Raw genomic sequence first — 14,412 nt, forward strand, 5'->3', positions numbered from 1 at the left:
TATTGGCCAAGTGTGATTGGACGCACAAGGAATTTGCTTCTGGTGCATAAGCTCACAGTGTACATGTAAACAGCAAGTAATAGGTCATAGATCATAATAAACAATTGATAAATCATAAATCAAACCAATAGGAGAAAATAGTAGGAAAGATGAGAGGGTGAGAAAAGATGAGAATTTAGACAGTGCTGTGGGAAATAGGTGTTCAGCAGAGTGATGACACCGGGGGGATGGACGGACTACTTTCAGTAGTTTTGGCATGCAATGCCCTATAGCAGCATCCTGAGGAGAGAAGTTGAAATTAATACAATACAATACAATAGTAGAGTTGGAAGGGACCTTGGAGGTCTTCTAGTCCAACCCCCTGCCTAGGCAGGAAACCCTATACCGTTTCAGACAAATAGCTATCCAACATCTTCTTAAAGACTTCCAGTGTTGGGGCATTCACAACTTCTGGAGGCAAGCTGTTCCACTGATTAATTGTTCTCACTGTCAGGAAATTCCTCCTCAGTTCTAAATTGCTTCTCTCCTTGATTAGTTTCCACCCATTGCTTCTTGTTCTACCCTCAGGTGCTTTGGAGAATAGTTTGACTCCCTCTTCAAAATTGATTATGTCCAGGACAAAATTGATTATGTCCAGGATATGAGGTGTCTATAGATATTTTCTGAGCCCTCTTTCTGGTTTCTGCAGTATTCAGGTCCATATATAGAATGGGTTTACATTTACTCCTCAAAGGTTAACGATTTGCAATGAAATCTGAACATGTTTGAGATTCTGTTTAACTGATGAAAAATCTATGCGGATTTGGTTAAAGAAATGCAAAGGTGCTTTCTGTTATCTATTACATTTTAGTCCGGAGGGGAGCTACACAGATGATGCCCAGCAAGAGGTTCGGAGCCCACCCCAGCAGCATGGCCCCCATAATGAATTTGATGACGAGTTTGAAGATGACGATCCTTTGCCAGCTATAGGACATTGTAAAGCTATCTATCCATTTGATGGTAAGGTTAATTTGACTTAAGCCTACATGTAGAATAAATGGAAGTGACCTTGAATCAATCCAGGTTATTTTGAGTTTTTCTTGTTCAACAAAACATGATTTGTAGTGTTAAGAATGTTACACTATAAGAACAATGGGAACTCAAGGCGTGTAATTTACCACAAAAGTAGGGATAGTCTCTGCTAAATGCTCCACATAACCATGTTGCAGAAATACTGGATTCTCTGGTTTTTGGCTGGAAGCTTCTTCCTAATGCACAGTGCACTTGGTAAGGTTGTATTTGTATTTCAACCAACTTGGAAAACTCAACAAACTCAATTTTTGAATTTGGCAACATGAAAGCTCAGCAGCATAGCATTATTAGCTATAATTAGCATGCATAGGGCATGCTTATACATTTGACAGCCTGTCTAAGAAAGCAGAATCCAAGTAAATGCTACAGTAGAACCCATGACCTTAAATCTCTCCCTACCAAAGACATATCATGCAGGTAGCAAACTCATTTCTTAATGAGCAATCAGTCACCAGCCAGTTACAGGACATTGGAACTCTCAAAAGCATTTAATTTGAGCTCAGTGTATGTGCACATTTCTCTATGTATGTGTACGCACACACACACACCAACACAACATTGTGTGTGCATCTTTGTATGCAGTTTTTTTTCTCCCGATAATCTAAATCTAATAGTATGTAAATTTTTACAATGGCATCTGGTTTAAGTTCTGGGAAATGCATGCTGCAATGTGTTTCTGTTGTACTTCTGCATTATAACAAAATAAATATGTTAGATTAGAAAAGCAGTCGTTGGCAAGGATTCAACTTTGCAACGAGAGACCAGGTTTTCATCTGTTGGCTTACAATTTGAAACATCTGTTCCACTGCAGTGAACTGATGGTCCCCACTTCCCAGAGTGAAAAATGAGGGCTGAGAAGGAGACCAGTGTTAAATCCTCCAAGGGAACAAGAAACCCTAAACACTACACTTTGTTTTCATTTCCTCTTAGGTCACAATGAAGGTACCCTTGCCATGAAAGAGGGGGAGGTTTTGTATATTATAGAGGAAGATAAAGGAGATGGATGGACAAGAGCTCGGAGGCAGAACGGAGAAGAAGGATATGTGCCAACTACCTACATAGATGTAACTCTAGAAAAAAACAGTAAAGGTGCAGTAACGTATATCTAATCTCCAGTCCATCGTCTTGTCCATGAACATTGCTTAATGAATACTGAAGCACGTAATTGGATGGAAAAAGTCCAAAACCATTTAGGAGTCCTTTCAATATGTGATTGGCTACAGGAGCCCAAAATAAGAGTTCAGTTTTGAAGCTGGAAAATCCCTGCATATAACAACTTAGATTGTTCTCAGTGCCATCTTTGCTTAATGTACTTGTATGTCTTCTTTTTCAGTACATGGTCAGGCCGTATTTTATTGGTTTTCCTTGTTTTAATGTTATTCTTGTAAAGCTTATTGCTTACTTTTAAAAGAGCATCATTTTAGAACAAATTTACACCATCTCTGGACAATCGATTCTTCTTGTTGAACCAGAGCTTGTTCCAGTGTCCAAGCAATATCTAAACCTAATTAAATGAAGATGAAGATTGGCGTTTAACTTTTATTTTCTGAACAGCAACTCTACTTCTCGTTGCCCTCTGCCCGTTTGATACCCTGCATACATTTTGTAAGAACAGTCTGCAGGCTAATACAATGTAAAGTTATGCAGAAGCAAAGGAAAACTTTGACTTGCATGCCATTGCCTGCATGTAATGGAATCTAGGGAGTTGCGATATAGGCTTACAAACATTCCTATTCTGTAAGTACTTTTGCAGCTTTTCCTTTCAAAATCAAATCTGGGATTCTTACAAATGATACATGCAAGGATTGCAATGGCTATAGCGGCCGCATAGCTTGCTGATCAGCTCCTTTTTTTTGCTCTTTCTCGTATTGGGGATTTTGTACAATTCTGTATACACAACCGCTTACAACTGCTTCCTGCAGGTCTCACTTGCTTCCATTCATCCCTATAGAAAGTGCCCATAGGAATAGATGCAGACCAGTTCCTTTTGTTAAAAAAATGAAGAGATAAGGTCTTTGTACGCGGAGACGTTTTCATGCCGGCATCGGGTTGTTTTATGAGGATGTTAATCTGTGGTATCAAATGGTTAGAATTGGCGTGTTTTAACTTGTGTTACTTGGGCTTTCATACTTCTACATTTTCACTCGGAGCTAGGGATCATTTGGAAGTTAAATTGCACTAATTCTCTACTGAGTGAACGTCTATTCAGAAAGTGTGACATGGAGAACTTTTGCAAAGGATCTGAGCCATTATCTAGTACAATCGTAATAATCTGAAGTGTATGTTTATAAAGGGGAAAAAATGACTGTGCTTCTCTTTTTTTGAATGGCCCCTGGTAATTCTGTTCTGTTCTTCTTTTCCTCTCGGATTGCAGGTTCCTGAAGCGGGTATCTGAGAAAATGGGCGAGATGTTGAAGGAGGTTACATGCAGCTGCTTTTTGGGGGGAGGGTGTTAGGCCCAGCAAAATGGGGGAAAGCCAGTTGCATGAAAGCATGTTGGCATATGTTTCTCACTAACAATGTTAGCATTTCTCTTGTGTGTTCCAAATTGTGGTAAGCTAAAAGCTCCATTCCAACAGAACCAAACACCCCGGTTTGAAAACATATCCGCTCCATAGTTTGAAGTTCTGAAATGCTGGCTGTTTACCACTTGCATTTTATACTGGCTGTTTCAGCTTCCTTTTCCATATCCATTTTTTTAAAATCAGCATTGAGTCGAAATCTTGTCATTGACAGTCTTCTGCCTGTGCCACTTCCATGCTCGCCCTAACCTTTTCCTGCATGTCTAGATAATGCGTCAGGCATGTTTGCCTAATGTTTTGTATTTCCATAGTTCTTCCTCGTCTCTTGCATTTGTAGCATCCTCCAGCACTAAAGTCTTTTATTTCCCTGCCCGTTTATGTCACTGTAATTCGTTTGTTTGTTTTATCTTCTTCATTGGGACCATTCCAGTTCTTTGACGTTACACCGGCTGTGAAAGTAACATTCATTCTGCTTTGGGAATGGAATACATCTCAGCACTAGGCCATTCCAGCCTATCCTCAGCACCTCAATAATTTCTCATGAGCACTGAAATCCTAGGATAATAAAGAGCACAGATTTGCCGCTGTAAGACAACCAACTCTTTTCAGAAATCAAGTGCTTGTCATTCAGATGCTGCCTTAAACTCTCGAGTGCCTAAATCTGTTGATTGCCAACAATACCACTTCAGTATCCCGCTAAGGGCTATTGGGTCTCAGCTCTGTATGACCTCCTGAATCTTTCTACAGTTCTGCAGCTGTTGGTAGCCAATGGTAGATGTTTTCTCGATCTCTACCATTCCACAACACAAGGTGCATTGTGAACGTGACACATTGAAAAACAAAAAGTACATGTCTCGATTTTATTTTACGTCCAATGAATGTTTTTAATAGGATTTTTATGGAGCCTTTTTTAATTGCCTATTTTTTTGAGTTGGGGATGGGAGAAGACACCAGTTTTTAAATGAACTGCAGTGTTTGTCTATTTCCAAGTATGCTTTATTGTAAGGACCAGTTAAAAATTGGAGTGATACTTTGTAATGATCTATGTGCACTTTTATTTGTAAACATTGCGATTTGGACACATTTATACATGTAAATATATCCGCAGCACCCTGTCATTGCTCATGTTATTTGTCTGCCATTTGTGAATTATGTTAATGAAAACATCGAATCTAAGCAAAATAGGGTAATCTTAGTATATGGGAAGGGATGGGAGGGGCAAAGGAACAGTTAAATTTAAGCTTCATAAACCAGCTTACTGCTGTTTGTGGTAATATTTAAAATCCTGCTTTTCTGAAGGTGGGAATCAAAGCAATATTTGAACACAGCAATGCTGGATTCCTTTAGAAATTTTTTCAGTGTTACTAGCAGTTGTACTATCGGTAAAACTAAATCTGTGTGACTCTTGTGTGGAAATTTCTTCCTTTTTACTATTAAGTGTGCCACTATTACACAGATGATTTAGCATATTTACATTGAGGGTGATAAAACACTAAAGGTTAGAGTTTTGGGATATTGTAAACAGGGTTATTTATAATAATGTGACCATATGCCATTACTGACCAAACTACATCGAATAGTTGTTTGTTTAATGCTGGGTTGTTGTTTTTTTTAAAAAAATCTCCAAATGAAAGATAATGATTAGGTTCTCATTCTTCCAGCCAAGAACCCTATGGATTTAGCTTAACAGCCAGTTTGAGCTGCTTTTAACACTTCTAGTAAAGGACTAATGGTTCTTTTGTGCTACTGTTTTTGTAAGGCAGGATTTGTTTCCTCAGGAGGATCTTTTCCTTCCTGTGGTATAAAGCAACCTTTATGATGAGGGTAGTTAAATGTAAAGGGGAGGAAAAAAATCTTTGTACTTGCACAGTTGGCTAAAATTATTTTGAAATGTTGAGGATTAATTGTCTTGAGTCATAACTTTTCAGTAATTTTTAATCTTTCGTGCACGTGTTGATTTTTTAAATGTTTAAATGCTTTGTTAAATAATAGTCGTTCTCTTCAAAATATTTTCATGGAATTAAACAATCTTTTCATGGCCCTCATCATTTCTTTGTCTTCTGTTGCAGGCAAGTCAATAGGCGGCTTTTGTCTTGTTTAATTTATCATAAATAGGCCTGGGTGGTGAAGGGAAGCAAAAGTTGCAACCACCAGGAAGACAAATCTCCATGTTTTCCTCACTGTTAGTCCTCCAATCCAGAATTACTCCTTGGGATTACTTAAATTCTTTTCACAGTTTCTCAGGTGACTTTCAGTTCACTTTATACTCCACCTGATTTGCCAAAGATGCAGACGGATCCAGATTGGGATTGCACTAAAGTTTACTAATTGCACGAACACTTAGAAACAGCAGCACTTTTGGCATGTTTAAACGATGCAACAAAGAATTGTATTTATATTTGGCCTCCATAAACAAATAAGGAGCACAGAATTCCCTGCACAATGCAGATGCCTGCCAGAGAAAAGTTGAAGTGGCTGCAACAATACACTTCAGTGTGGCTTCTGGAAGAACTGCACTCATGCAAACAGAAGCTTTTGGGAGGATTCCAAAATACCTAGAGATTTTTTTTTTGGGGGGGGGTTGCTGACCTACATAGTTGTAGCATGCTGAGACTCAGATTTCAGGACTACTATAAAAAGGAAATGATTCTTCCCATTTTTTAATCCTCATTTTTTCTCCTCTCTGTTTTCTCTTGCTTTCCTAATCCCAGCTGGATCATTCATGTTCATCTTGTAAATTTTTAAAAAAGAGCATTGTCCTAAAATTTGTGCATTCATTTGAATTCTGAAACTATAGGTTAAGGTACCCTTGTTGATGGAAAAGTCTCTGTTTGGAACTGATAATGAAAGTATTCAGCCATAGATTTCAAAAGCAGTGCTAAAAGGTCTGCTATCGGTGGTCTGCCTTACTAGCTTATTAAAATAAAAGCTTCACATTTTCCAGTTGACTGATCCGGCCATGGTGGATTTAAATGCCTTTTATTACGTTAGCTTGTTTCCTCTGTCTTGGGATTCATGTCATGCTCACCATGACTTCCAGAGTACAAAGAGGAAGATAAATGTCTTCTTTTTCCTTAAGTCATTGAGGGATATTTGATTAGGAGGAGAGAGAGAGAAAAAGAGATGATGTATTCTTGTTCTCTCAGCGTATGGCCTTAAATGGGTTAGTCATTAAATTGTGTAACTGGTTAAAAACAGCAAACGTCTGTATAGTTAGAACAACAAAAAAGATTTTTTAAATTATTATATTTCCAACATGAAATGTAAATCCTAAAAAAAGCTAATTTAGATCACAGGGAAATAGTAAGATACAAATTTGGTAGTGCAGCACTATCACAATTTCACAATTTGGTGAAATTTATACAAGTATTATAGTCACTTAACCCATTACTGCTTGTGAAAACTGTAGGAGTGAAACCGCTCTCTGTAATTCCTTCACTAGAGAATTATTTTTAAAAAATCTGCAATGGTGGAAGACATGCATATATTTTAAAGCCTTTTGATTTTTTTTTAAAGATCCATATAAAACAGGGCTGTCAAACTCGTGGCGTCACGTGACGTAGCGGAACTCCCCCCCCCTTGCTAAACTGGGCATGGGTGTGGCTAGCGTGTGATGCATCTGGCCTGTGGGCCGCGACTTTTGACTGCCCTGATATAAAGTAATAAGGGAAGAATCAGTCACAACGTTGCAGAATGTGAAGATATTTGGATCTTGAGTCCCCAAACAAGTCGTTTTGTGTTTCATTGACCATAAAAATAAGGCATTAAAAATAAAATAAGGCATAAAATATGTCAAGTGTTATTCTTTAATTCACAGCTATTATAAATTTTTCCATATCTATTTAAGGGATATCATACAACTGATACCTCCTAAAAATACATTTCTTTAACTTCTATTTATATTTACAAAACAGACTGTTAATAACATTATTGCATATAAGTCCTAAAATGATCACTTTTTTAGAGTGGACTGGAGGTGTCCATGAAAGGTAACAATCGTAAGAAATAAATAATCCTTTATAAATCACAAATCATTATTAGCAACTCATAAATAAATGTACATAAATACAGTTTACAAATTCTTCTTGATGTCAGACGGAACTTTACAAAAACTTTTTGACAGTATAACCACGTTTTCCACACCCCATCTAGGGTTATGGCAGTTTCTTCAGAATAATAATAATAATAATCCATGAAGCAGTGTCCTGATTCTCAATCGGGTATAGATGCAGTGTTTGCTATATGATTTTTGATTGGCCTAAAACTTGTTTTTTTTTGGGGGGGGGATGGGATTGGGGAAATAAGTTTTTTTTAAAAAAAAAATTACACTAGCAGCACAGAAGCGAGTTGGCAGGCAGCAAATATTCCCAAGGAAGTATTTTGTTTATAGGTTTTTTTTTTGGCAGTCTTTGCCCTAGGCCCTAGGGAGTTGTGAAATAAGCAACATAAATTACAGCTTTCCTTTAAAAAAACGTTTTCTTGGTAAGTATACCAATTTCTTTTTAGCTGAGAGTCCACATCAGGCATTTCTATGGTCAATCTGCTTGGTAAGAGGAGGTTCTAATTTTCGGGAAAGTGCAGTTAAAATTTGATTGAATTTTTCATATCTTTCACTTTGGTTGACCTGTGCTCCTTTGCTGCCCCAAAGCAATCTCATCTGAAATTCTGTTTTGAAGATTTCGTTCATTGTGTCATCTGGCTGAAAACCTGGTGAAGAAAATGGAAATGTACAAATGTTACCTATAAAATATAGTCTTTGGTACCAAATGTTGCATGTGTTTAAGTCACTTTTGACTGCAGCAGATGATTTGAGGTTGCTGTAGGTCAGTGAGGGCTAAGCTTTTACTTGTTGCGTGCCGAAAGTGCGTGCACACATGCCCACACCCATAATGCAATGCGTGTGTGACTCCCCTATGTGTCCTGCCCACTGCGCATGCGTGTGTGACACCCCCTGCCCCGCTTTGGGCCTAGCAAGCCTCCCTGCAGTCTTGGACCAAAAATGCAGCAGGGGGGCGCCACACATCCTCCCAACCCAGTTTTGGGCCTAGCAGGCGCAGCCCATTTTGGATGTAGCAAGCCTCCTGGGACCAAAAATGAGGTGTATGGGGGCACTACCCTTCCGCTTCCCCTGCGCATGTGACCCACCCCCATGCATGTGGGTGCATCTCCCACATGCATCCTGCGCATGCACGGCAGGGACCAGAAAATCAGCTGGCCAGCGGGAGGCGTGTGCACATGCCCAGTGAAACTGAACTGGGTGATGGCTCGTATGCCTGCCGAGAGGGGTCTGCGTGCCACCTGTGGCACGCGTGCTATTGGTTTACCATCACAGCTGTAGGTTTTTCCTAGAAAAAACATGACAATATAATGGAAAAAGTAGTTGATCTAAATCTAATTATGCATATACACCATAATTTTGAAACATCTAAACCCAGGTTTTCGCAGAACCTGGAATATCGTCTTGCACACCCAGGGTGTGCTTGCACCCCGGCTGGGAACTCCTGATTTAAATCATCTCCCAATTACAAAATTCTTTTTTCCCCACGTTGAATGAAAATGGCATTTGAATTACACATGCAGAGAATATATACAAGAAATAATGGCTATACAGCAATATTGCTTAATTTTGGCAGCTCGAAGACTTCATCTTGGCTGGGGAATTCTGGGAGCTGAAATCCATACATCTTCGAACTGCCAAAATTAAGAAATGCTGTAATAAAATCTCACTGAGTTAGATACTGATTTTTCTACATGGCTACATCTCTGCCTCTGAGGACAAAATGAACAACCAAACTAAGCCCTGGCTTTATTCTTTTTAAAAGTAAACATTCCAACCCATTTTTATCATCTTAGAAACAGCTTTTCTCCAAAGGTGGCTAAGAATACGTTCTAAAGTTGCTAAATGAGTCATGCAAAGTCCCTAGAAAGGCCACCTATTTCCTCATAAGCAATACTGAAAGACAGTCCAATCCCAGCTCTTCCTGTTTACAGTTCGGGGGAATGAGAAGGGACATGGGTCAAATCAGGTAAAACTGCTTTCTTTAAATTACCAGAAACATCTGTCAGACCCATAAATAAGGATGGGAACAGTCTTATTGTCTAAGACTGCATTTACCCAGGCCTGGGCTTGATTCTATCTGTGTCTCTTTCTATGTGCTTAACTACTAAAAGCCTTACAGCCATATCAAGAGGTCTGTTATCTCCCCCCCCCCTTACCTGTAAGGATCCTTTCTGCATTTGCGCTGTACTGTTCAGCATTTTGTGCTATCAAACGAGCTGTTGCCAAATGTTTCAGCATGATATCACAGCTTTGGTCAGTGTTTTCCCACACATCTATTCCCTCAAAGACCACAGTTTGACGTTCCAGCAGCGTAACCAGAGGCATCAGCAATGGCACAGTGACGACATTTTGCGACACACAAGTGACCTCTGAAAATGAAGAAATGAAAAGCATCTGAAGTTAGCACTATGACTATGATAAATTGATCTAGTAACTAGACTAGGGGTGTCAAACTCACTTCATCACGGCAGCATCACGCGACGTATTGGGACTTTCCCCCTCTTTGCTAAACTGGGCGTGGCCATGGCCAGCGCGTGATACATCCGGCCCATGGGCTGGGAGATTGACAGCCCTGAACTAGCAACTACCAAGTGAAGATTCCAATAGATCCGTGATGGCAAACCTATGGCACACGTGCCGGAGGTGGCACTCAGAGCCGTCTCGGTGGGCAAGTGCACTGTCACCAGCTGCTCTTCCAAAGCGCCGGAAACCCAAAGAGCATCTGGGCTTGAGGTTTCTGGCACGCGCATGCACACCGGCCAGCTGGTCTTGGGGTTTCTGGTGCTCGAGTGGGCATGCCCATGCTCTAGTTTGGGCACTCAGTGCCCAAAAGGTTTGCCATCACTGCCGTAGGTTTTTCATGGAAATGCAGTAACACAACCCTCTGTGACTAAAGGTAAGTCTCAACAACTGTTCATTTAACAATGGTTCAAAGTTATGATGGCCTTGGAAAAAATGACGACCCAGCCTCTAAAGTTACAACCATTGCACCATGTCTGTAGTCACATGTTTGCAATTTGAGCGCTTGGCAACCGCTTTGTATTTACGATGGTTGCAGCATCTTGCGGCCGCGTGATCGCAACTCGCAAGTTTCCTGACTGGTTTCTGACAAGCAAAGCCAATTGGGGAAGAGGGACTCACTTAATGATCGGATAATTCACTTTAACGCAGCGGTTCTCAAATAGTGGGGCGCGCCCCCCAGGGGGGGTGCGAGGCTCCGTAAAGGGGGGCGCGAAGGCTCCCTTTCCATCTGGGTGCAAACGAGGGGGCCGCGGCCGCCGGTGCACAAAGAGGTCTTTGTGGCCTCACTCGCGTCTCCTCTGAGCTAACTGGCGGCGAAGGCGGCAATGGCGGGTCCCATCGGCTCCTCTTCCTCGCCGGGTCGGGGGGAGAGCACGAAAGCCGCCGGGAAACGGGGGTCCGCCCCTCCGCCTCCGCCCTGCTGGCCGAGCAAACAAGCCTCTCAGGGACCGCTTTGGCCACGCCCGGTGGCCGAGCCGTCCCAGCGCACGCCCCGCCTGCTTGCCTGCCTGCCTCCACCCTGGAGGAGCGCTCGTTTTGGAGCTCGCAAATACAAACCCAGGAATCGCTCCGTCCGGAACATCGCGGCTGCCGCATTGGGATTTCCCTTGCCCCCCCCCCCCCCAAACCGGGAAGCTTTGTAGGCTGCGGGGAAGCTGGGCCAAGGAGGGCTTGGAGAGGAGACCATTAGGAAAGGCCAACCTCTTTGCTAGGGCTGGCAAGAAATGTGAAATAAATATTTTTATAATGTTTTTGTTGGAATAGGGTAGGGTGGGGGAAGGAGACAGGAAGGTAAGAGAAAGGGACCTTTGAGGTCTTCTAGTCCAGCTCCCTGCTGGAACATAATACATCTAGTGCTCCTTGTTCAGCTTATTTTCCCTACAACAACCCTGTGAGGTGAGTCGGGTTGAGAGGGAAAATCACCCAGCTGGCTTCCATGCCTCAGCCACTGGACCAGCAAAGTGGATGTTCCACCTCCATCTCAGCTCTGCCAAGAATCTACTACAAGCAGCCTATGAGCTCCAATAAGGTGGTAGTATTTCCAGGGATATTGTAATAATCCTTCTTCAGCTCGCCATCCTTTTGATGGGTTGGCCTTCCTTTCTTCTGCGTAGCTTTCAAGCCCTAAAACCATATTTTCTCTTTGTAGTCCATTATCCACTTCGCAAAATATGGGAGTTTGGTGGCTGGACATCATCGCAAGGGGTAACCGTCCTTATTGGGATCCATCATGGATTGACAAGGATACAGTGTTATGCAGAGGTGTACTTATAACAATTTTATAGACAAATGATACTATTTACAGTTGCGCGGGGGGCGCGAAATGTTTTCTTCTTCCTAGGGGGGGCATGACAGAAAATAATTGAGAACCACTGCTTTAACGGCTGGAGGGATTTGACTTAATGACCATGGTAAAAATGGGCCCAGTTACATGGATGACTCACTTAACGATTCATTGCTTAGCAACTAAAGTTCCAGTTCTAATCACGGTCATAAGTCAAAGACTACCTCTACAATGTTTGGCCAGGTAGATCTAATTTCTGGGGCTAGTTCTGATCTGTAATGGCATAGCTGGTTTAGGATAATAAATTCTCTATGTCTACCTAGCTCTTCAATCATCAGAAAACTCATTCTGAGCGCTCCTTCCAAATGAAGTTAGTTGGATATAAGAGAATCTTCTCAGTTTCGGTATCCACTTAAGGGATTGCCTATTAATATATAATTGTTTTAAGTGCTTGCATTATATATTTCATATACTTTATTATATTTATATGTGCCGTTTCTTGTGAGTATACCTTCAAACACACACAAAATTCATGCTTAGAGTACTTTTATTGAGTTTCCCCCCTCCCGATTTTAGCATTTTAAATAATTTTGCGGAAAAGTCTAATTATTTGGATTAGAAATATAAATACGTACATACATTACACATCTCTAAGTACCCCAATAAGCAGTATGAATTGAGTGTAGAGACAGATGTTATTACCTTTTTAATTCAGCTTTCTTTTCATAAAAGCCCTTCACTTTGGCAAGAAAATTGATCACTGATTATTTTTCATTGGAGCGCCAGGAAATTCATTATGCAACCAATTCTTATGACAAAACAGGAGGCCTAGGACAATTACAGGTAGTCCTCAACTTATGACCACAATTGAGCCCAACTGTTGTTAAGTGAGACATTTGTTAAGTGAATCTTGCTCCATTTGACAACTTTTCTTGCCACAATTGTTAAAAGCAACTGTACTGCAGTTGTTAAACTAGTAACACGGTTGTTAAGTGAATCTGACTTCCCCAATGGCTTTGCTTGTCAGAAGGTCCCAATAGGTGATGAGATGACCCCGGGTAACTGTAATCATAATAAATATGAGTCAGTTGCCAAGCATCCAATTTTTTATTATATGACCAAGGGAATGCCACAATGAAAAACGGTCATAGGTTTCAACGCCATTGTAACTTTGAACGGTCATTAAATGGACTGCTGTTGCGGATTACCTGTTTTGGAGGTTTTTTTTTTAAAAAAAGAGAAAGCCCATCCAAGGCCTTTTTCATAGAACTTAAAAGGTAAAGATTCCCCTCGTACATATGTGCTAGTCGTTCCCAACTCTAGGGGGCGGTGCTCATCTCTGTTTCAAAGCCGAAGAGTCAGTGCTGTCCAAAGATGTCTCCATGGTCATGTGGCTGGTATGACTAAATGCCAAATGCGCACGGAACGCTGTTACCTTCCCACCAAATGTTGTTCCTATTTTTCTACTTGCATATATAACATGCTTTTGATCTGCTAGGCTGGCAGAAGCTGGGACAAGTAACGGGAGCTCATTCCGTTCTGTGGCCCTAGGGATTCGAACTGCTGATCTTTCTGATCGACAAGCTCAGCATCTTAGCCACTAAGCCACCGTGTCCCGTCTCCTAAAGTAATGTAAGTCATAGAACTTACACGTGAGCAATTATACATGTATTCTTTGGCTGCAGAATCTCTATTCTTCCCCAGACAATATAAATAACAAAAGCAAAGCAGGATGTAATTAAGTCAAATATATTCTGCCCATTTGCTGTCCTTGATAGGATGTGACTTTTTTACATGCTTTCCATTAGGGGAATAATGGATGCGCCCTTAAGGCTTAATTGGAGTCCCTCCGCAACAATGAAAAATGTTATATAACTAAATATCCACACACTCACCTTTTCCTTCGTGTAAGAGTTTGCTGAAAGGTTTCAGCTGTTTCTCGTACATAATGGCTGTTTGGGTATAACAGTGCCTCAAGCTGGTCCACGTTTGCTCCAACCGTGCGATCTACAGAGGGCAAAGAGGAAACCTCTGATGTAAGCTTTCCTATTATGTTACAATATCATCTCATTGAACACAGCGCAATGGAAGATGGCTTCCATCAAAACCAAGGCATGGCAAGATAAGCAGGGAGGGGCGGTGCTAAGTTTTTTTTCACAGCCCTCCCTCGACTAGGATGACTGGCGCACTTAAAAGAATTTCAAAGATAGATTTTTGCCTATGATTTCAGGTGGGCTTTTCTCAGGCAGTCGTTCAGTGGTGGATTCCGGATCCCGTTGCAACTGGTACGCTGCCACGGGGCACGACATCCACCACGTGAATGTGCACAGCACGTGCAAGCGTACTTAGCGCCCGCGATGCTCCAGCTGCTCAGTGGAGCGTTGCGCAGGCGCCATATGCCCCATGAGCGTGTGCGAAAGCCCCGGTCAGCTCAAATAGCGGTAAGGACAGCG

At 41.4% G+C, this 14,412-nt stretch overlaps 2 protein-coding genes across 6 annotated transcripts in view; one reads left to right on the plus strand and one right to left on the minus strand.

Moving 5' to 3' along the window:
* FNBP1L (formin binding protein 1 like) overlaps nt 1–5,633 on the plus strand; it is a 59,333-nt gene extending 53,700 nt beyond the window's left edge. Inside the window, exons 13-15 of one of the 2 annotated variants that reach the window (XM_081946056.1) lie at nt 851–999; nt 2,002–2,160; nt 3,446–5,633. In XM_081946056.1, the coding sequence (XP_081802182.1) occupies nt 851–999; nt 2,002–2,160; nt 3,446–3,453 (316 nt within the window). In that variant the 3' untranslated portion in view covers nt 3,454–5,633. Of the gene's footprint in view, nt 1–850; nt 1,000–2,001 lie in introns of both variants that reach the window. The other variant, XM_081946055.1, reaches the window with a different exon arrangement.
* Nucleotides 5,211–14,412, minus strand: part of BCAR3 (BCAR3 adaptor protein, NSP family member) — a 102,301-nt gene continuing 93,099 nt past the window's right edge. For all 4 annotated transcript variants that reach the window (XM_081946043.1, XM_081946045.1, XM_081946046.1 and 1 more), the window contains 3 exons: nt 13,855–13,966; nt 9,810–10,022; nt 5,211–8,300 (listed from right to left, as the gene is read on the minus strand). In XM_081946043.1, the coding sequence (XP_081802169.1) occupies nt 8,113–8,300; nt 9,810–10,022; nt 13,855–13,966 (513 nt within the window). In that variant the 3' untranslated portion in view covers nt 5,211–8,112. The remainder of the gene's footprint in view (nt 8,301–9,809; nt 10,023–13,854; nt 13,967–14,412) is intronic.

This window comes from Natrix helvetica (genome assembly GCF_964273705.1).
Source record: "Natrix helvetica genome assembly, chromosome: 3".
In the NCBI taxonomy this organism is placed as follows: domain Eukaryota; kingdom Metazoa; phylum Chordata; class Lepidosauria; order Squamata; family Natricidae; genus Natrix; species Natrix helvetica.